Here is a 23,843-nt window from a genome sequence, read left to right on the forward strand (position 1 = left end):
TGCCAGATTGGGCAAATTTGGCTGGTAGAAAATCTGGTTGGTTGGAGCCTTTAAAAATCTACTAGCCGTGTTGGCTGGTGATCAAAAAAGTAAATTTGAAGCCCTGGTGATGAGTAAGGGTACGGTTGGTTGTGGAAACACAAGCAAGAACTAAACCGTACCAAACAGCACTGAAGCAAACCTGACCATGTCAAAATAAAAAAAATAAAAATAATGGTGTGATGAGAGGCAGGTGAGACCTACCTGTGAAGATGGCAGACACAGGGGATGACGAAGAAAGAAGAGGAGGAGGAAGTGCACGAGACTGGAGGAAAATGAAGATGAAGATGGAGAGGCGTGAGCTGAAAATGAAATGAGTACAAGGTGTAAAGGTCAACAGACACGACGGAACGAGGCGTGAAGCGTGAAAGATGAAACACGAGCAGCTGTGGATATCTCACTGGGGGACAATATTGTGTCAATCTAAATGTGTTTATGAGAAAGAGAATGGCCCAACACCCGGAGGAATCTACTCTTCCTCTCTGCTCTTTACAACCTCTCTGATGAGCGATGGGACCGTTCATACACAATGCATGAGGGCGGTGAATTATTGATGGTGCTTTTTATTTCCCTCTCATACAGGGGGGATGTGAGTTTAAAAAGGCATGAGCTGAGCTGGCTCAGGTGAGCGACTGTCAAAAGCGTTGTCCCCGCTACTGAAAATCTCACTCCTGTAAGTCCAAGACAATCTGCAACATGGCTACCTAGGAAAACGATCGATCTGACTACAACCACAGCAAATGAAGAGCTTTTCAACACTTTCCCCCGACGTCCACTTTAGAACAGAATCTGAGCTTTTAGAGGGACTAACATGCTGTAAATGTTTCTAGATGTAGGGTTCACAGTGAGGTCCAGCTTCTGTGCACGGTTTAAAGACTCTAAGCCACAACAAAATGAAGTCTGCAAAGAACACGTGCTTCTCTAAAGACATCTGCATGACATACAAGCAAGTACCATTATACTTCAGATATAACTCAACCAGATACAGTTGAATGCTCCACAGTCATCTGTTGGTTACTCTCTTAGTGTGCACAACCAAGAATCAGCAAGACACGTGAGCCCGCAGAGACTCAAACAGAACGACCCGGTAAATCCACGAGCAAGGGAGAAAATGTTTCATCGTACTTTGCATGAAGAGACTCTGAAGATACAAACACGTACACAAAACTCCCTTAACTCTAAGGCCCCCTGTGCTGTGATATGACGCAACATGGCGCAGTGCTTAAAGGCAGGGTTGGTCATTTCCTCCAGATCCACTTTTTAAGATTTTGGTTGAAGTTGTCTTTAGGTCCTGACAGAAATTAATAACTCATGTTCTCTGAAAAAGGACCAAAGAAAATCCATCATCTGTATCAGTTGTAAGCCTGTAAAAACTTCGACCAATGTCTGCCACAAGGTACCAATCTGATGAACCAATCACACGCCTCCCTGTTCGTTCTCTACCTCTTGCGTGCTCTACCTCACACTCAAAGAGCGTCACCGATGACGGAGTTTATACTGTGAGTTTACTTACTGCTGAATGAGACATGAGACGACGTAGTTTCTACACAATGCAAGAGATGAGCTGAGATCCGCTTCTGGAACAACGGCGCTCGTGCATGTAAGTGAGGGGGCGTGGCTTTAGAGGGAGCACAGGGGAGGGGGTGGGTGCAGACGGAGCACTGAGGGAACGCTACTTTCAAAATCATGCTAGTTTTCGTAAAATTACCAACCCTGCCTTTTATGCAAATATTGGACTTGGTCATATCACCATGAAATAAGAGAACACTGAAAGGGTAACACAAGAAATTAAAGACTGAAATAAACTATAAAACTGAGTTGATTTAAGATCTAAAGCTAAAGGCGACAGTTCTTACGGAGGTCATGGAAAGCAAAAAAAAGGAAAACTCAAAAGAAACCTTTCGGTCATTCTCATCACATACCTTGTTCCGAAGCCCCCCCTGGTCCCTGTCGGGGAGTCGAGGCTGTCTCCTGGCTTGGCCGGCCTGTCGCGATTCATTTGCTGCAGAATGGAGCTTAGCTCGGTGATGACGGTGTTCTTGGAGTCCGGTGTGGATGGCGGGCTGCGCAGCTCCGGGGGCTGATCGCCCCACAGCTTGGATGTCCTTTGAGTAGGAGTCCTAGGAGGTTCAGAGGATGAAGGGGGAGGGGGAGGAGCCTGAGGCGGTGTCCCATAGGACTCAGGAGGCTCCTCTATTAGAGCGTCATGGTAAAGTGATGTTCTGTTAATGACCGACTTTCCCTTGGGTTTGGGTGGCACAGGGGGCCGATCTACCAGGAAGTTGTGCCCGTCTGCGGTGGCATAGAGGCTCTCCAGAGCGCTGTCACAGAAACCGCCCTCTGACGACAGCGTGGAGAGGCTGGAAACAGTGCTGGTGGTCTCCATGTGTTGAGGGTCGCCACTACTGCGGCTGTCGACCTCTTCGATTCCCGAGTCACCCACCCCTGATTCTGCATCGGGTGGTGGAGGAGGGTATGATGGGGGCATGTTGTTTGAAACCCGTTTGTGTTGATCAGTGACGGGTGGGGGGGCATGAGGGTGGTAAGGAGGAAGAGGAGGTCCCCCGTTCCGCCTCTGATGGTGAAGCATCTCTGCAATGGCACTGGCCTGGTCGTCAGGTATGTCAATACTGTTGGCAAACTCCAGCGGTGGCGGAAGGGGCTCTGAGAATTCAAACTCCTCATCAATGTCAACGGAAGCCAGAGGGGGAGGGGGGATTCTGAAGGGCAGCTTCACTGGTTCATCCATTGACTCACCCAAAGGAATGCTCCTCCTCCGCGATGAGGGTGGCTGTGGATTGGAGAGTGTTGCTTTGAGAGGATCTGGTTGGTTGGGGTCCTTCAGCTCAGACGGCCTGTTGCTGTCCTGCCCCTCCACCTCCTGGTTGTTCACCTTGTTATTTGCGTCAGTGTGAACCATCAACAGCCCCGCCGTCTTGGGCTGTGATGTGTCTGCCACATCAGCAGGCGCACTTTTCCTCTCCTCAACCGCCTGATGCTTCCGTTCTTCCCGTGCGCCATCTGTTTCATACTTCTGCTCCGTCATCTGTCTCCGCAGGCCCCCTCGGCCGGGTCGGCCCATGGTTGCCGATGAGATTGCAGCAAAACTTGTCTCAATCCCAGAGCGTAGTTTGGTGTCAATGAAGAGCGGTTGGTTGAGGTCTGGTTTGTGACTTGACTGAATGGGGAGGGACTGAGCTTCATGCTTGGGTGTTTGCTGAACCTGAGGAGGATTTTGAGTCTGATTCTGAGGATGATTCTGTTGCTCCTTCATGGCGCGGTCACGAGCTGCCAGGGCCAAAGCCAGCGGAGAGTTAGGGTCCAAGGGCTTGCCTGTAACAGGGTGGAGGTAGGTCCCGTTCGCCCTGTAGTGGCTCTTAGGAGGAGTGGATGGGAGACTAACAGGACTGTCCAGGTTTTGACACTGGCCTGTTCTGGTGTTCAGAGGCTCTCGTACCACAGTGGGCTCAGGAGTGTTGAAATCAGTCATGTTTCCACTTCCGCCCCCAACAGGACGTCCTAGCAGTGCAGCAGGAGGGGGAGCCAATATTCTTCGAAGCCGCTCGTCGCTACTGAACATGCCTTCATCGATTGACTTTGACTGCCGAAGGCGAGGGGTGGGTGTGGGACTGCTGAATTCATCGTCCCCTATATCTATAGACTGGAAGGCGATGGAGTGCTTTTTTGCCTCTAGCCTCTTCTCGCGATCCCGGACCGCTCCGGCAATAGCTGCCGCAAATGGATTGTTCAAAGATAAAGGGTCGTCAGGACGCAAACCTCCACCCAGATTAGGTGTGAGAGGTGGGTGTTCAGGGGTAGTGGGCTCGATCTCCATACTGCTACCCTGGCTGCTCTTGCCGCTGCTGCTGGTGGAGGGCTCCTTGACGATGATGGTGGGGATGGGGATGGAGGAGCATGTTCGTTCTACAGGCGTAGTGGGCATGGAAACTGGGCCTGAGGGGCTTGCTGGCACGTGTTTCTCAGGACTGTCCTCAACATTGGACTGCTTTACTAACATGCCCTTCCTTCGAGCTGGTTTTGCTGGAATATACAGAGTCTTATTGCCTACCTCGGAGTAAGGGTTCTCAGGAACGGGCGCGCGCCCTCTTATACGAGTACTCTCAAACTGCTCTGAGCTCTGCCGGTAATATCCACGTCTCAACGTGCCAACATCCCTGCGAATGGTCGTCACTGCATTGGGGGAGTTCTGGGTAAAGCTCGGTCGTGTTGTGCCGTAGTTCTTTGTTGCAGGGCCGGAGTTGTAGCCGGGTGGTGAAGGGGGTGAAATGGCAGGGGGAGGGGGGATGTCCTCTGAGGTGTCGGGCATGGAGAGGCTGCGGGAGAACTTGAGAAGGGGCGGTGTGAGATATCCCTGTTTGTCATCCTCTGATGAACCTTTGAGAAATGAAGCAAAAAGAAAAATGATGTGAGGACCTCAGGGACACATTCATTTTATTTCCAGCACGACCTCTTTTGTGCAAAGAAAATGCCTAAAGAGAGCTCTTTGTTAGCCTTTATTAATCAAACCAGGGGGGGTTCCTGAAATGTTGTGTGATGCCAAATCAATACACTTGCACAGCTACATGATGCTTTTTTAACAGCAGAAAAAAGGGGAATTAATTTGGCCTATTTATGAACGTCACCGTTTGAAATATAGAGTGCAGACAGGACAAAAAAACATTTCTACTAAAGGATAAATGCAGATGATGCAAGATTAAAATTCAGTTCAAAAGAGCTGCTTTTGGTATCAAAAGGAGAGCAGATGATTATTTAACTCCTAGTTGCCATTTAAGGATTCAGTTTACTCGCTAAAATGTGCAGAAGATGCTTGCTTGGTTAAGATATTTAAATCGTATCGTACACGTCTTTTAAACTGTAAAAGTGTCGGGAGGAAACACCTACTGCTCAGGGGAACATTTAGCTCTAAGACCAGAGCAATTTCCATGTGTCACACTACCTACAAACCAGAGCATCCTAAAACTGCTGTTGAAGCAACAAAAGGCATACGTTGTTACTTATAATAATGATGGCATTGCTAATCGAAGGAGCTGCGAGTAACATCAGCCTGCATGACGTCCCTCCAGTTCAGCAGGCAGGGTGAGGTTTCAGCATAATGACCTCCACTATTATCGCCTGAAAGCACACTTTGCTGACTGGATCCTTCCAATTTATCTATAATTAGCTTTAATATTGCTTCAGCACACACAGCAAGTCCTCAGAGCATTAATAGATTATTACGACAAGCTAAAAGCAAAAGGTGCTGCACACACACACACACACACACACACACGCACACGCACACACACACACACACACACACACTGAGATATTACAAATCTTACCTATGGACTTCTGCTTTTTCATCGTGCCCTTCTCGGGTATCCCCAGAAAGGCCCCGGGCACGGTGGGTGGCACCACTGCGACTCCCTGGCGGTCGTGATACATGGACTGTAAAGCAGAGTGTTGCTAATGATGCACCCAGGAATAGACACGACTTCATTAGCTCTCTGCTGGCTGTGCAGACCGACACTAACAGTGTTTAGTTTCAGCCATATATCATTTTAATAAACGATAAAACAAACTGCTGTTAGACCACTTCTTGCATAAGGGGCTTCATTAAGGGAGCAAGGATACAATCGAGCTAATTCCAACACACATTTAAACAATTTTAAAGGTGCACTATGGAGCTCTGGTAGTGAAATTTAAAAGTTGGAGTGAAACAATTCTGTGCTATATTTTCTGAACAGAATACACAAACTTTATTCAAAGGACAAAATGGGTCCCTGGAACACTGTTTGGAGCTTAAAAGATACCATTAGAGTAATGGTTTCACTGTGGCGGGCCCCCCACCATAACTTCTCGCATAACATTTTGTCTTCAAACAGCGTTCCAGGGACCAAACATTCCTCTGAGGACAGTTTGTGTATAGAGTTAGGAACAAATACCACAGAATCTGACAATTTCTCCAACTTTCACATTTCTCTACCAAAACTCCAGACTGCACCTTTAAATGAAAATATAACACACTTCAAAACAAGACCACAACAACAAGTTACAGTGTGACATGTCTATGTCCCCTCAACCATATGCTCCCTTAACCCTATGTTCCCTCAACCCTATGTTCCCTCAACCCTATGTCCCCTCAACCCTATGTCCCCTCAAACCTATGTTCCCTCAACCCTATGTTCCCTCAACCCTATGTTCCCTCAAACCTATGTTCCCTTAACCCTATGTTCCCTCAACCCTATGTTCCCTCAACCCTATGTCCCCTCAAACCTATGTTCCCTTAACCCTATGTTCCCTTAACCCTATGTTCCCTCAACCCTATGTTCCCTTAACCCTATGTTCCCTTAACCCTATGTTCCCTCAACCCTATGTCCCCTCAAACCTATGTTCCCTTAACCCTATGTTCCCTCAACCCTATGTTCCCTTAACCCTATGTTCCCTCAACCCTATGTTCCCTTAACCCTATGTTCCCTCAACCCTATGTCCCCTCAAACCTATGTTCCCTCAGCCCTATGTTCCCTCAACCCTATGTTCCCTCAACCCTGTGTTTCCTCAAATCTATGTTCCCTCAAACCTATGTTCCCTCAGCCCTATGTTCCCTCAACCCTATGTTCCCTCAACCCTGTGTTTCCTCAGCCTGTGTTTCCTTAGCCCTATGTTCCCTCAACCCTGTTCCCTCAGCCCTATGTTCCCTCAGCCCGGGTTAACTCAACCCTATGTTCCCTCAACCCTGTGTTTCCTCAGCCCTATGTTCCCTCAACCCTTTTCCCTCAACCCTATGTTTCCTCAGCCCTATGTTCCCTCAACCCTGTTCCCTCAGCCCTATGTTCCCTCAGCCTTATGTTCCCTGAACCCTATGTTCCCTCAGCCCTATGTTCCCTGAACCCTATGTTCCCTTAGCCCTATGTTCCCTCAACCCTGTTCCCTCAACCCTATGTTCCCTTAACCCTGTTCCCTCAACCCTATGTTCCCTTAACCCTGTTCCCTCAACCCTATGTTCCCTCAGCCCTGTGTTCCCTCAACCCTATGTTCCCTCAACCCTGTTCCCTCAACCCTATGTTCCCTTAACCCTGTTCCCTCAACCCTATGTTCCCTCAGCCCTGTGTTCCCTCAACCCTATGTTCCCTCAGCCCTGTGTTCCCTCAACCCTGTGTTCCCTCAACCCTACATTAACAAGTAACCTGTCAAACTCGACATATTTCACCTTCATGTTTTTTTATTTTTTGACCACTTACATTCATATCTGTTGGCGTCACCAAACAGCGACTGGACGGGCGTGGTTTGATTGTGGCGATCTTCATATCAACAGGCGAGGCCTTCTGGGCGTGCGTCATCTCTTCAACTTTATCTGCAAGACAAAGCGAGCCGTAATCCATCAGCCAGGAACTCGACGAGCGCAGGCAGGACTTAACTTACAAAGCCTTAGTAAGGTTCTCATCGGCCAAACGCAAGCTAATCATTCACAGTGACGCTCCCTGTGTTTCCACACTGAGCTGCAGATGAAACTAAAACAGAAAAAAAAACATTTAAATCATTCTTTGTTTTTTTTGTGGGGGGGGGGGGATACAGAAGGACTCTGATGAAATGTGTTGGGTGTTTCCAGCCTTGAAAGCCGTGCAAGCTCTTTTCCAAACAGCCGACTCAGCAGCATCATCAACTCTCAGGGTCGTCCCTTCGGTTAAATGTGAGATGAGCAATGAATGTGAAGTCTGTCAAGTTTGCCGTTAGCTTCCTCAGTCTTACTTTTTGAGCCTGCACACTAGGAAAGGTGTAAACGGCAAATTTGTCAGAACTGAAACGTCCCTCTGGTGTGAGATGATGCCGTCAGGTCAGATAGACGCCTCCTAAAGAGTTCCGCTCAGAGAAGCTACATGCTAGCCCTGATCGAGCCTCTTGCCGCACCACCTGTCTGACTCGCGCTGTCTTTGGTGTAAAAAGCTTCCATGCATTTGGGGGAGTGATTACTTAGAGTGACTTGGAAAACAATCCTCTTCTTCTGCGCATCTACACACAGAGGAGAGGAGTGGGGAGGAGGAGAGGGGAGGAAAGGAAAGGGGGGAGGAAAGGAGCGTCAATGACCTCAAGAGCTAAAACACAAACACACAGAACAAAACAGAAGAAAATGCATATTTTCTCTCTCTCTCTCTCTCCGAGCCGCCTCCCTGTCGGTTTGCAGCAACAACACATCAGACAACGTGCAATACAGTTGCCCTGGAAACCTATCTGTGAGTGAAACATTTCCTGGAATAAATCTCCCCCTCCTCTCACACACACACACACACACACGTACAGTGACACACTCACAGGAGGAGGAAAAAAGAAGGCACACATGAAAACAGAAATACGACAGCACAGCTTTTTAGGTCAGGTAAAAAGAACAAACATTGACTTACAGCAACAGTGTTTAGTTTGTTTGGGGGCATTTTTCTCTCACAAACACATAAACACAAAATGATCTGTGGTTTCTCATTAAGCGTCTGTTTCTACGCCTTTAGCATTTGAAGTCTGAAACTCCTCCAGAAAGTAAATCCTGTTTGCTCGCCGCATGTTCGTGCTGCAAATGAAGATTCTGGTTGGAGTTAGGAAGCACCCTGAGGTGAAGAGCTACCTGTTGCTACCGTTTCCTCTTTCCACTGCTAACATGACTTTATCAAAACTGAAGTCACATTGTCAAAACTCTTCACACAGTCAGCGAAACAGACGTCCATGTGGACCAAACTAAGAGTCATTATTCATTACTTTCACACAAAAAACTTTGAAAAAATAATTTCCCAATTCCCCTTTTCCTGTTTGTTATTCATTCTCCACCTCACACTGTTGTCAATACTGTCAAACAACAATGAAGTCCTACAGTTTGACTATAACTGTTCTCCAAAAATAAGTTACATTTTCAGGATGAACAGACAGCTTTAATTTTGAGTGTGTGCAAAGGCCAGCAGGGCAGGGGCGTTCCCAGACTTTTTTTTTGGCTGGGGGTGGGGGGACAACTGGGTCTCCTGAAGTGTGATGTGCGGCACAAACACATAAATATTAATCATTTACCCTTTCTTTTTTTTTCAAGATTTATTTTTGGGCTATTTGTGCCTTTAATGGAGAGATAGGAAGGTGGATGGAGTTGGAGATCAGGGAGAGGAGGGGGGAGTGGCATGTGGGGGGGGAGGCCACAGGTGGGATGCGAGCCTGGGCCGCCCGCTTGAGACGACAGCCTCAATGCATGGGGCGCGCGCCCTAACCATTGCGCCACCAGCTTGCCCCCAGTTTTTGGGCCCATTCCACCCCTGGCCGCCCCTCTGGACACACCCCTGCAGCAGGGGGACTCCACTTGTCGCAAAGAAACGAGACTGTACAGAAAATGTTCTCAGTTCATTTCTTCCCTCTGTTCTCCCGTGATCTTGTGAACCCGAGTGTACAGCTATGTACAGCATGTGCGCCCGCTCCAGAAACGGACCCGGTGGATTATTACAATCTGCTGCAGTTTGTAATAAATGAAAAACGTTTCTGTGAATCTCTGATGAAGCTCGTATTTATGTGACAAAGCTTTCTAACTACAAAGATGGTGCTGGTGTTTTTAGGTCAGTGTGTGATGCGTATCGCTCCGATGAGCTCGTGCTGAGACGTGTGTGAAGTGTTCGGATGCCTCGAAGACGCAGAGATTACGGTTTATGTTTGACCTGGCTGCAGATCGTTAAGGAAAAACAGTACAGCTGTTTTCATATCTGCACTGCTGAAAATAAGTAGATCATTTCAGGAGGACTGCTCCTGAAATCCTCCTGATGTGGTTGTTCACACAGCTGGAGACTATCCCTGTCAGACTGGAGGGGGGGGGGGGATTCTCCTGATTATATCCTGCTGTGTTCTCACATCAGCGCACTCTGACTTTCTGCAGAATAAATACGAGGAGGCTGGAGGAGAAACTCCGGGTGAAGAGAGAAACATTCAGCTGTTTGTGTTCATACATGACGCTCCTCCTGGAAATATCAGAAGTTTTTCAGGAGTTTTCTGCGAGAGAGAAAGCTCTATATGAAGAGTTTTTATAAACGTGTCTTCAGTTCTGATGGTCTTGTTCTTGCTCTGTAATCAGAGCAAAATATAAACCAAGAAGAAGAAGGAATAATCTGTGACTGTGAAGAGGAACTTACAGCTTTACAACATGAAATCATGCAACAACAACAACAACAACATTAAGAAGAGGATGAAAGATCAGCAGTCAGAACACATCGTGTAAATCATGCACACGCGTCACAGTGTTTGGTTTCACAGAAAGTCAAAAGAACTAATCAGAGCAAATCAAAGGTCTACATATTCAGAGGTGTGCGTCGATCACAGTGAGGTGCAGGTCGGGGAGTCTGAAACATGCCTGCAGAAACTTACCACCTTTCTTTTTCCTTAGAGTGGCTTTGAGGATGACAGAAAAACATTTCTAAGACTTTAAATCATTAAACCAGACCTCAGCGCTTCTCCAAAGACCAACACAAACTTTGTTGAAAAAGTATTCAGTCAGTGTATTTAAATGTATCCTACGGCCTGTACGCTGTGTGCATCCCATCATTTACATTTAGATATTCAAACCTTGATGCACTTGAGGCCTCACAGAGCGACTACACCGTTCTGTTACTGCTGTGAATGTGTAAAATAAAGAACGAAATGCAAACGTGTCAAATAAGAAGCTGAGGAGGAAACATGCTGACCGGAGGTGATTTTTCTGTCAGCAGTTTGTGCAGAATTAGTTCTCTCGCTCTCTCTCTCTCTCTCTCTCTCACTCTCCTGTCATTTATTTATTCATTCACCTCTCGGCTCTCTGCCTGCTCTTTGCGCACCTTTGACACACAGCACGAAGCTGCAATTACCACGGATCGATCCTCGAGTTTGTACAGTCAATCACGAGAAGCTGTTCAGAACGATTCAGCCATGCAGCTTATGATGTTTCTATGACTGATGAATCATTCCCCCTAACCCTGACTGCAGTCAAGAACGCTGATTTATAAAAAAATATCATGAGATAAGCACACAGTATTATTCTTGATAAATTCTTGACATTGATAAATGTGCTAAGTTGAAACTGGTGAGTCTTTGCTGAATAGGTCCAGTAGTGAGTGAGATGATAAAGGTACCTTACTATCTGATCAGACATTAAGGAAACATGTTGAAGTGCTGGCTTCTCTGACAACAATGCAGCAGTCAGTATGTCCTCCTTCTAACTTTAGATTCTGCTCCTGAATGCTCTGGATTTGTTTGGACCAGAGAAGGTAGGCGGTTTTAAGACACCCCCACACGTCCGTTTTAGACGCCCCTCGGTTTGCCAGATATGAGAGCAGTTATCAGGTCAAACCAACAGGTGTTGCAGCGATGGAAGCGGGTCAAGAGAAGTGGTTCAGATAGAAGTGATTGTACCCGACCTAAAAAGCCTCTGCATGTTTCTAATAAGCTCCACGAGCAGAAACGTGCTCAAACTAGGATCAATGTTGGAGATGCTTTTGAAAAATGGAGAGAAGTTAGAACACAGAAAGGTTTACAGATCGATGCAGAGCTGGATAAACACTGAAGCTTCAGTGTCCACCACATGGTGACCTGCGTGAGCATCTACTCTAGAGAGGAGGAGGGGGAGACAGCTCTCTACAATGTTTAGAATCTGGACTGCAGTACCCATTTTAAACACTAGGGGTCAGAGTTACATACTGCTCCTTTAAATGTTTAATCTCAGAGAATCATAATCTTTCTGATATTTGACTCTTTCTCTTTGTTCAGCACCTTCATTGCGACACACAGAGGGTCCTCTGAGGTGGTCTTCACCACACACACACACACAGATATAAAACAACAAAAAGGGACAAACTGTGTCGACATTATCATACTAGCATTCTATTTTTGCTCCTCATAGCCACGGCTAAAGCGCATGTTAAGAAGCTGGAGCTCTTCATGCATTACAGCAAAAGAGATCAGGCGATGAGGAGGAATGAAAAGTTCTTTTTTTAGGAGTCAAACTGAAGCAGCATGATGGGAACTTAAGTTGCATCAGGCAGAACAGAAGCCTCATTCAAAGCAGAATGGATGGAAGGATTCAACGCAGCGGTAACTGCTTACCTTTATCCACTACAGAGCGATTAACCCAACAATGATAATAAGAGAGAAAGACGTGTTGTTAGAAATAGATTTCCTAATGACACCGTGAGGAAAAAGTCAGACCAGGGTTTTCTCACCGAGTTCCTCCAGTTCGGACGTCATGGACTTGGAGCGCATGGACAGGGCCGTGGTGGGGGCTCTCTTTGGCGGGGGAGGAGCTGAGGGGGACAAAGATAAATCTATTTTATTTTCCAAAACATTGTGTTCATCAACCAAAACCAGTTTTTGACAAATGTTTCTGCAGTTGCTAACTTCCCTTTTGTCCAATCCTGTTTTCAAAACTCTACACACATGTCCATAAGAATAAGAACAAATTAAATGAATCAGAGCAGAACACAAATTACCGATCAATCAGATGTACGGTCCAGGGATCAACAAAGAGATTTAAAAAAACTTGGCAGCCCTTCTTAGACTATTACGCAAACAAATTTGATGTTCATACTCTAGACCAGCAGCCCCCCTCATCTCTCCCCCCTTCCTAATTTTCCTTCTCTCTTTTCTCTTCACTCTTTCTTGCTGATTGCATTACTCAACTTGTCTTCTTTTATGCATTCTGCTGCAGTGACATACAGAAGTACTCCATATACTAAGTGTGTGGGATACATATGCCATTGCAACATATACTCAACAAAGCTCTTCTATCACTTTTATTTGTTTTTTAATTTCTCTCTTCTGCTGTTTTTTTTATCAGTATTATGTGTGTGACTGAGATTTTCTCTTTGCACTATTGTTGAAAACTCAATAAAAATATTATTGAAAAAAATAAATTAACAATCAATCATTTAAAAAAGTCGTCCTATAAAAATGTGTTGTAAGCAAAGATTTGAAACAGGTCATGAGTTTGCTGGCTCATGACCTCCGGGTAGGGCGTTCCAGAGTGTAATTGCAAACCCCTGGTTGCCCTTGGTTACCAGCCTTGGCCCATAAGAACAACTAAAGAAGGTACTCTATGCCCCTCGGTTTGCCAGACATGAGAGCAGTTATCAGGTCAAACCAACAGGTGTTGCAGCGATGGAAGCGGGTAAGAGAAGTGGTTCAGATAGACCTAAAAAGCCTCTTCAGAATGCAGCAGGTGTACAGACCGATGCAGAGCTGAAACTACATACTATTCACTTTCAACTGAGACCTTTTCTCTGCTTGTAGTTCAAGAGTTCAAGAACAGCATTCATTCCTCAGTGTGTACCTGGACACACTTTAAGAACCCTTTAAATCCGTCGCCGTACCTTTTTTGCGGGCTGTGTCGTCGGGGTCCAGATTCCGGCTCACCGTCACCACCTTGATGAGGAGCCGGTTTCCCCCCTGGCGGATCATGTTGACCACCTGTCTGTGTCCCACCTTCACCACATTCTCCTGGTTCACCTGGAAAAAAAAGACACAAAGGCTGAGTAGATCATGAAGCTCTTTCAGAAATCAATTCAACAGACGGATCAGTCAGCTGATTCAGTCTATCACTGATATATTCTTCTTCTTCTTCTTTCCCTTTTTTTAGCAGCAGCTTTCTGCATGCTCAAACTGTGCAGTCTGCACACTATCCCCGTGGAGAAGGTGTATTTTTATTCCAGCTAACACAATATCAGCCGCCGTTTCAGTAGTCTGTAAATCTTTTGGAACAAAATCAGCATCGGCTTCAAAACGGTCTTAAAGTGGCAACAAAACCATCCAATGCAACAGCTTTAGAGGCACCTTCAAAATAAGAGAGAGAGAAATAAAAAGCAGGAAAGTAAAAAACAATCTTTATGCATCATGTGCAGCAGAAAAGATTCAACACGTATGTTGTTCTCAAACTAATCTGTGACCAAGAATAAATGGGGACTTTGCTGAAGTCTGATTATTATACCAACAACAATTTTTAAAGGGTTAACATGTGAGTGAATGTTTTACCAGAAACTCTGCATACCCCCACACGCATATCAAACACACACACACACACACACACACACACACACACACACACAGACTTTATATTTTGTCTTTCAGACACGTACATGGAGGCTTTTTAATCTCATTACTGCTCCTCTAATTTAATATGAACCCTACTGCAGCGCTCCTCCCCTCTCCTCTCCCCTCCCCTCTCCTCTCCCCTCCCCTCTCCTCTCCTCTCCTCTCCTCTCCCCTCCTCTCCTCTCCTCTCCTCTCCTCTCCCCTCCCCTCTCCTCTCCTCTCCTCTCCTCTCCTCTCCCCTCCCCTCCTCTCCTCTCCTCTCCTCCCCTCCCCTCCTCTCCTCTCCTCTCCTCTCCTCCCCTCCTCTCTCCTCTCCTCCTCTCCTCTCCCCTCCCCTCCTCTCTCCTCCTCTCCTCTCCTCTCCTCTCCTCTCCTCTCCTCTCCTCTCTCCTTCCAGACAAACAGAGGAGGAGGGGTCACACGAGGGGATGAAAGAGAGGCCGGCTCGCGGCGATGGAGAACAATAACGGATGGAGAGGAGAGAGGGAAACAAGAGAGGAGGAAGGAGGGACGGCAGAGACGGAGGGGAGGAGGAAGGGGACGACTTTTATTCCCTCTCTCTCGTGGTTTATAATCGAACAAACGGCGTGCCGGCCGGGCGTCACGAGGGCTGACATTTTGGTTAATTAGAGGGAAACGCTCTGACAGCTGTTTGAGCGTGACCTCGTGTTCCCTCCATCGTGCTCCATCACACACAACAAGGTTCACTGACACACACACACACACACACACACACACACACACACACACACACACACACACACACACACACACACACACACACACACACACAAACACACACAAAAGGCGAGTTCACATATAGGGGTGGCCTTACATAATCCGCTCTGTCTTTCCACCCATTATGCAACTATGCCGGAAGGATGGACACACACACACACACACACACACACACACACACACACACACACACACACACACACACACACACACACACATACACACTTGTTGTGAAGATCGTCTTTTGCCAAAATCATATTGAAGAGCCTGTTTGGATTCTGAATCTGGAGAGGCTTTGCGAGGATGAGCGACATGTTTGACAAGGATCAGGACATGATAAAAAAACGAGGGCAGATTTATCTTCATGGGAGTCGTCTCTTTAAACTAGCTTAGCATCTGTCCCAACACAAAACAGAGCTAACATAACGTGCACGAGGATCATCGCAGGTCGAAGGTTATGAACATCATCAGCCCCGCCTGCCCGCTCGCCCGCTCGCTCACTGTGAACGTTCACGAGTATTTCCTGCTGCGTTCTCACATCGGCTGAGCTCACCCTGACTTCATGCTGAAACTTTTCAGTGGGCTTGCATGAAGAAGTCGGGATGACAAACTCAGCCGTTCGCCTTCACAAAACCAGCCCACACTGAAAATTGTAGGTATTCATTTTCTGCATGTGTGAAAACATCATTTCTGAACTTTAACAAAAGGAACAAACCTTTTCAGAGTGATCAACATGACGGCTTCCCGTCTAAATAAACAGAGCTCTGCGTGAATGAATCCTACAATGACTGTGCTGCTAAATGAATGCTGCTCCTTTTCCTTTCATTACACGTCCTTATACCTCGGCTGTTTTTAAAGGCGATCTTTAATCCTCTCTTTCAGCATTAATGATGTCACTCTGAGACACCTCGAGCTCAAAAAACCTCCTCATTTATCTGATACTGGTGTCAGTAAAATCCTTCATTTCAGCCTCGGTCTGAAACGCTTCATTTCAGCTGCTGTCTCTTTAAGGCCCCGCCCTCCCCCACAGATGCCCACTCTCCTCTGATTGGCCAGCTCTGTTTGCAGTCGCAGGGATATTTTAGAGAGCTTCCAGGTGGGCGTGTCCTACAACTTTGCTCCATACTTTGCAGGGTTGTGATCCTTTAGCCGTTAGCTCGAATTACTGACAATTTTTTCCTACTTGAGTTAACAAACAAGAAGAAATCAGCAGTGAGCTGTAGACTGTGTGTGCAGGAAGGAAAACTCCTCTCACAATAAAGAGCACCTTAAGCTCGGTAGCTTCTTTGCTCTGATACGTCGGCCGAAGAAATTTAAAATGAAACAACTGACCTGAATCTTCATGTGTAATTAAAATAAGACTAAGCTAATGCATCCTTAATGGATACATGCTGCACATTCATTCTGTCTATAACTGGCTCGGCCTCAGGGGGGCGATCAATGCTTCAGCTCTCACTTACACGCAAACGATTAGTCGCATTGATCCGCTCCCGTGGTCATTATCTCTAGTGAACGCAGCCATTGAACGACGACACAGATACGACCTGCACATGTGTGTGTGTGTGTGATCTACTGAGCGAGTGTGAGAGAGCGAGAGAGAGAGAGAGAGAGAGAGGGAGAGAGAGAGAGAGAGAGAGAGAGAGAGAGAGAGAGAGAGAGAGGGAGCTGTGAAAGTGTCAAAAGAAGGATGGAGCCCGTGGGGCTGTAAACTGCCCCGACACTCCTGAACCGACGACTACAGGCAAGAAAAACTGCTCTGAGTGAGCCGCTTTATGTCTGAACATTAACAGTTTAATCAATAGTACACAGACACACACACACACACACACACACACACACACACACACACACACACACACACACACACACAAGCTAATCGGGCCTGCAGTCCAACATGAATATGAGATTCTGCCGTCTCTATTTAAAAGCTATCATCATCATCGACACCATTACAACAGTTTCCACGACATTAAACATCCGACGGCCCATTACCCAGAACGCACTGCAGCTCTGAGTGTGTCCGATCGCTCAATCCAATCTCTGCTAAAGCAAACATTCCTCGTTCACCGACAGACCGCTAATCTGATTAATCAATTATAATCTGACCTCTGCAGGCGAGCGCTATCATGACACGCAGATAATCCGGCCTGTCAGAGAGAGAGAGAGAGAGAGGGGGGGAGGGGGGGAGGGGGGGCACACTCAGACATCAGCTGATCTCCTCTCTGCTGTTATATAAACATAAACAGGAGTAATCCAGGGCCTGACTCTCCAAAACAAAGGGGGCGACTCCCCTCTGGAGGATTTCGACTGGAGGATGAGCTCAGAGTCTGACACTGTTCAGAAGTCTGCTTCCAGGGTTTCAGACTTCTCGCTGATGCATCGTTAAGTCTCCAATCAAATCGAACGAGAACATGTTAACTAAAGGTGTGCACAAAAAAAAAAAGTGTTTGTTCTTTTTGTGCAGGAGAGGAAGAAGAGCTGCATGCAGACACACAAACATTAAGGTGTGTGCGTTCACACCACCTGTATATATATATATATATCTGTCTGCATACCTTCACCCACACATAAAAGCTGCAGCATTCATCATCCTCTGAAACCTGGAGCTGATCTGCATCTCAGTCTGCAGGCTGCCTGAGAGCGCTCTGAAGTCTGTGTGTGTGTCGTCGTAGGAAGCCGGGGTACATCAAAGCCCCGCTCATTAAACACAGAAATACACACAGCCAATCTGTGTGTGTGTGTGTGTGTGTGTGTGTGTGTGTGTGTGTGTGTGAGAGAGAAGGAGAGACACACACACTTTAAGAAGAATCAGTAGAAAGAGTAAGGAGGAGAGGGGGGCAGGGAAGACAGAGACAAGAGTTTTATTCTGATGACTCAGAGTTAGTTAGAGGAGAGTCTTGACTCTGATGAATCATGAGGCTGAATATCAAACTGACTCTGAGAGCACATGTTTGGAAACACACTCACACACACTCATACACACACACACACTCATACACACACACACACACACACACACACGCTCTGCATCCAGTGGTGGAGTCCTTCACTGAGGACCCTCTTCAGCCCAGCTCCACCCACAGTGTATTATCTTTTCCAGGAAGTTCAGGCTCCCTCCTCCTCAAGTCCTGATTTAAAAAAAAAATCGACCCCAGCAGCGTGCACGGTGACGCTTCAGGACGCCGACAGTCTGACACAAACATTCGACCGTCCTTGACCTCGAGTGTGTTGGAGGAGTCTCGAGGTGCTTTTCATTATGTTAAAGTGTCTCCTCGCGTCGCCCACTCGCGTCTTAGCTCCTCCCTCCCGAGAAGAATGCAAAAAAAAAAGATGACAAATCGTCGTTTGCACAGTCAGACTGAAGTGACGACCGGCTGCTCAGCTGTGTCGACAGTTCTCAAAGCAGCTGGTGCGACTTTCAGGGAACCTCTTACTTAACAACGACATAAAAAAAACAAACTTTAAGTAGCTTTAACTTGAGCAGCAGGAGGATCGCATCAGAGAACCCCTGAGACTATATGCTAATTAATTAACTCCTATATTTACAGTATAGTATTCACTACCATAGAAGAAGAAGTCAGGAGACGGAGCTGTGAGCCAATCACTGCGCAGAGAGAGATGAGGAGGCCCAGAGGAGGACTTTGATGGATGGTGTGGAGTGTTAAATATCTCTCTGCCCTACTGGCACAGATCCAAACAGACGACGAGAGCGACAGGCACGATCCGACGTCTGCATCTCTCACACACACACACACACACACACACACACACACACACACACACACACACACACACACACACACACACACACACACACACACACACACACACACACACTCAGTTTCACTCAGTCTAAAGTCCTGATGGGCGGGATTAAGATCACTCAGAAGCCTACAGCTACAAAGTAAAGGTCGAGTTGAACTCACTTATGAGGATATATTTGATCACTTACTCAAATGTTGAAATGGATTCAGTTGATGTTTGCAGAAGTTTGACAAACAAAACAAACATATCTCGTGTGAATCAATGTTCAATGTTTTTTGTACGTCACAAAAATATATTTTGTAGCTCTGTTCTCTCTCTCTCTCAAGTCTGCCTCCTCCTCCTCTTCCTCCTTCTCTTCCTCTTCCTCCTCCTCTTCCTCCTTCTCCTCCTCTTCCTCCTCCTCTTCCTCCTTCTCTTCCTCTTCCTCCTCCTTGTCCACATGTAGGTGGGTATTTTTGAACATGCAGCTTCTTCTCTGCGTTTTTCACCTTTCTTACACAAACTGTGTTTCAGGTCTCTGAAAACTCTCCTCTCAGTAAAACTCCTTCCAGGGTGAAGATGTTCAGAAACTCTGTTTAAAGGTGTTTCTGTGAAGACGGGGAAAACAGAGTTTAGTTCTTGTAACGTCACGCTGAGCGCCGGTTTCTCCTCCGTGTGACGTCATCGTGCGATCACTTTAGTTTCCACGAGATTAGAGCGATGGCAGACGTAACCAAACGTTGCTAACTGGACTTTTAAAAAAATATATTTTTAAAGATTTATTTTTGGGCTTTTTGTGCCTTTAATGGATAGATAGTTTGTTTTTGCAAACTGAGCGTGTGGACAGGAAACCTCAGTTTAAAAAGTGACCCGCCTACGTGTGGACTCGGCTTTAGACGAGGTAGGTGGAGGAGACTGGGGCGCGCACGCTCTGGACAGCGATGCAGCGAGAAGCTTCTACTTCCCCGTTATCTTTTTTAGCAAGGCTCTTGTTGTCAATGACAAAAATAAAATCCTCCGTCTGCAAGTAATAGATTGAAACTTTAAAGTTGTTGCAGCTCATAAAAACGAAGTAAATCGACTTTATAAAACCAGGGGTCAACCGCCCTACAGGACCTGACCTAGATCCAGCAATGATGTCACCCTGCAGCACCGTCGTCGTCCCCCCTCTCCCTCTCTCTCTTTCTCTCTCTCTCTCTCTGTTCTCTCTCTCTCTGTTCTCTCTCTCTCTCTCTCTCTCTCCCTCTCTCGCTCCCTCTCTCTCTCTCTCTCCCTCTCTCTCTCTCTCTCCCTCTCCCTCTCCCTCCCTCTCTCTCTCCGTCCTCAGGTCCTCCTCTCTCCTAAAAAAAACTCCACGTCACGTCTCCCTAGTCTCTGCTAAAAGCTGCATTATCACTGTGTGCATGGCAAGGCACTACATGTTCCCGGTTGCTAAGCGACAGTTGCCGTGCGATACCGCTGGAGGTGGGAGCGGTGCTGAGGATGTTATCTGTGTTGTTGTGGGGAAGGATCGTACCATTCGTCTTTAAAATGAGGGGTTCATTTCATACTGAGGCTTTTTTTTGTCAATGGACTTTTGTCCCAAATTTCATCCCTCCATCCTCTTCCTCCTCCTCTTCCTCATCTTCCTCTTCCTCCTCTCTCTCCTCCTCATCCTCCTCCTCTTCCTCCTCCTCCTCCTCTTCCTCCTCCTCTTCCTCCTCCTCCTCCTCTTCCTCTCTCTCCTCCATCCTCCTCCTCTTCCTCCTCCTCTTCCTCCATCCTCTTCCTCCTCCTCTTCCTTCTCCTCCTCCTCCTCCTCTTCTTCCTCCACCTCCTTCCCCTCCTCTTCCTCATCTTCCTCCTCTTCTTCCTCCTCCTCTTCCTCTTCCTCATCTTCCTCCTCCTTCTCCTCCCCTCTTCTTCCTCTTCCTCCTCCTCTTCCTCTCTCTCTCCTCCTCCTCTTCCTCTCTCTCCTCCTCTCTCTCCTCCTCCTCCTCCTCTTCCTCCTCCTCCTCCCTCTGCTGTGGCCATCTTGAAATGTTTCAGTCTCACTGAATGTTTTCTGACAGCGAGCTGAGCGTTGGGTGCTTTAAAAATAAAGAAGCAGCTCCCTGAGCTCCGTGGGCTCCGGCGTGCTGCTCTTTGTGCGCTCTACCTATAAGTCAATTATTTATAGGAGACGACGCTGGCTCCGTGTTATTTTAAGACTGAACGTCATGTGATTGAGTGCGTGTGTATAGGTATGTGCGTTGACTGGTGGTGTGTGAGAGAGAGAGAGACTTACACAGAGGGGCATCGATCAGTGTTAAAGTGGGGAGAGTAAACAGCTGAGGGGGGCTGATGATGATGGACCGCTGCCTTCATCCTTTCAGCATTTGATGCCTGAGACTGGAGCAGCTGAGCGGCTCTCAGCCGGCCTCCTGTTCCCACGACGACAATCGATACAAGACTAAACATGAACCTGATCACGATGAAACCTGCCACATAGAACAATCCACATACTGAAAAACATTGGATCGTTAAAATGATTTCATCCAACGAAGTCTTTTTCTGGAAATTCAGATTCTTTTTTTAAGGGACTTTCAGGAAGGATGAGGTGTGCAACACGCTCACCATGAGAGGGTGTGTGTTCATGAGATCCTCAGGTGACGTCAGGATGTGGGAGAGTTTAAACCCGTCCAGGACAACACACACTTCTGCTGCTGTTTCAAACACACGTGGTACGCACAAACTGTCGGACATTTCTTTCCACTCTCTCCCCAATTTATCTGTAGCTCTTTAAACTGGTATCAAAGAGCTCAGGAAAGTGAGACACCGTTTGTTGTGATCTGATCTTCCCTCCCATTGGTTGCACGAGGTGTCGTCACCGATGTCAACCCGTGCAGCGTGCACGGACGGCAAACACGGCAATTTTCATAAACGAGCGGCGTCTAGAGCGTAAACTATTTGTTACATGATTCAGAGACACTCGACATGAATCCACCACGAGACAGAAAATAACAAACTTTAACAGGAAGAGGGGGTGGTGACGTTTATTCCATGTGATCGCTGCACGACCACAGACTGTCTGCACGCCACATTCACGATCAACAGTGTCCTTCTCTTTCTGCTGTTGCTCTTTTTTTTTAATGTGTTTTTATTGTTGTGTCTCCAGAATCTAACATAATTCCAACATGCCGCCATCGTCACGATGACAGTGGGGATAACGCTCATAAGATAAAACGTTTACTCATGTGGGATGAGGGAGCTGCAGGAGGAGGCCGTTCTACCAACTAAATCTGTAGCTCGATCGTTTTCCCCCCAAAAAAGCTGGACGCAAACTGAACACAGAGCTGGATGTGAGAATAAAGACGTGCTGTGGATTTAATGCTCCTGTGAGTGACGCTGAACGTGACGCCGACATGAAACAAACTTTAGTGCCCTGGTTCCTCACAACAAACCAACACATCGAGCAGAGCAACAACACGTCTCCATGATATATTTTTTATTGCTTTAAGGACAACAAAGGAGCTCTGTGCTGAGCTCGGAGGAAGAAAATATATCATCCATCTGTTTGTTTTTGTGTCCGTGACACGGCCAGCCGCGTCCCTGACGACAGGTGTGTAATAAACGAAGGCGTTTTGTAGTTTCAGAAAAAGGTCCATGGAGGAAACACGAGAGCTAAACCTTTGATTTTTTTGCAACTGTATAACATTGTTTATGATGCACGTCAACAACAAACAGCCTCTCCTTACAGCATGCAACGTGAACGTGAGCGTCAGCGGCAAAATCAGCTTCATTCAGTTGTTTAATATTTGAGTTTCCACACTGACAGCAACCAACGCAGCGCAAAGCAGTACGACGCTGTGCTTCAACCTGGAAACCCGGTCTCTGTTTTTTTCCTCTCTGTTGCTGGTGTAGACGTGGACGAGGAACGAGGAGCGAGGAAGGAGGAAAGGGGAAGGAGGAAAGAGGAGGCTCTACAAAGAACTGGCCCTTGCTTAAAACAACGCTCGTGTGCTGTTTGGACACACTGCGAGGTCTTTCATCGATAAATGAAGTATATTTTGGACTCCTCACAGAGGTGCTCATGACATCTGATCGCAGATGTTTTGATGTTGCTCTGTATAACTCTCAGGTGTATCAGTTAGCAGAAGTTCTTTTTCAATCCGCTCAGAGACAATTAAGACCCGAGAGGAAACACTGGAACAAACTCTGCATGAAGAAAAATGCTGCAGGGGCGCTAGTGGTTATGCCGCGTGTTCCATGTATGGAGGCTATATTCCTGTTCCCAGCGTAAATGGGTTCTAGTCCGACTTCGGCCCTTTGCTGCATGTCCTCCCCCCCCCTTCTCTCACCTCCCAACATTTCCTGTCTCTCTCCAGCTGTCCAATCCAATAAAAGCAAAAAAAAAAGCCTAAAAAATGACTTTAAAAAGAAAAAGAGAAACACTTCTCACTGGTTGGTCACATCAACTGAAAACTCAAATTCTGCGACAATATTTCACATAGTGTGAACGTTGAGCTCTACTAGTTAAGATGAATCTTACGTCTCCGTGGTAACCAAACAATGACACAACTTAAGTTAGAACCTAACAAGTTTCGACGATGTGATTAGTGCCGACTTCACACCAGAACTTAGAACAGACCTGCTGCAACAAGAACAGCACAGCTTGGTGATGAACTGGACTCTCATACAGCGTTACAATGCAGGACGTTCAAACTAAACGTGGGCAAAGTTTCCTTTCAGGAGGTAAACGTATGTTGGAGTAAATCCCAGGATGAGTCAGCAGAGGGCGCTAAACGGCTTGTTCTGTAAATCACGCCATAGTTCCCCGATATGAAACCAAGAATTTCACCAGACGGCTTCAAGCCTCTACACAAGTCGCTGAAACCTCTTACATAGACTCTCTTCTCCCAGCACTGGAGAGCAGCCGTCTCCTGGCAGCCCTGCAGCGTTCTGCCTCCCAGAGAGCTGCCCAATCAGAAGAGAGTGGGCACGTGGGGAGGGGGGGTCTTAAAGAGACGGCAGCTGAAATGAGGGTTTTTCCTGACGCCACTATCAGATAAATAAGATCATGTAAAGCTGCTCTAAAGGTTTCACACACTGACGACATGAAAGGTGAACACGAGGAGAAGATGGGATCTAGCATTTTTTTAATTTCATGTGGCATGGGTTCATTATTAAGCCAACAACCTGCCACAGTCGTCCCTCTAACCCTCAGGTCAGCCGCGCTGCCGTCTGCCACGCTGCCCCCCCCCCCCCCCCAGTCACACATAACCGGGTCAAGGCCA

General features: G+C 46.9%; 1 protein-coding gene across 1 annotated transcript in view; it reads right to left on the reverse strand.

The window, feature by feature from the left end:
- Positions 1–23,843, reverse strand: part of LOC132979130 (SH3 and multiple ankyrin repeat domains protein 2-like) — a 240,976-nt gene that overhangs the window by 18,343 nt on the left and 198,790 nt on the right. Inside the window, exons 18-23 of the mRNA XM_061044700.1 lie at positions 13,389–13,524; positions 12,243–12,323; positions 10,417–10,440; positions 7,281–7,393; positions 5,382–5,487; positions 1,962–4,434 (exon numbers count right to left, since the gene is read on the reverse strand). Of these exons, the coding sequence (XP_060900683.1) occupies positions 1,962–4,434; positions 5,382–5,487; positions 7,281–7,393; positions 10,417–10,440; positions 12,243–12,323; positions 13,389–13,524 (2,933 nt within the window). The remainder of the gene's footprint in view (positions 1–1,961; positions 4,435–5,381; positions 5,488–7,280; positions 7,394–10,416; positions 10,441–12,242; positions 12,324–13,388; positions 13,525–23,843) is intronic.

Source organism: Labrus mixtus, chromosome 1 (genome assembly GCF_963584025.1).
Source record: "Labrus mixtus chromosome 1, fLabMix1.1, whole genome shotgun sequence".
Classification (NCBI taxonomy): domain Eukaryota; kingdom Metazoa; phylum Chordata; class Actinopteri; order Labriformes; family Labridae; genus Labrus; species Labrus mixtus.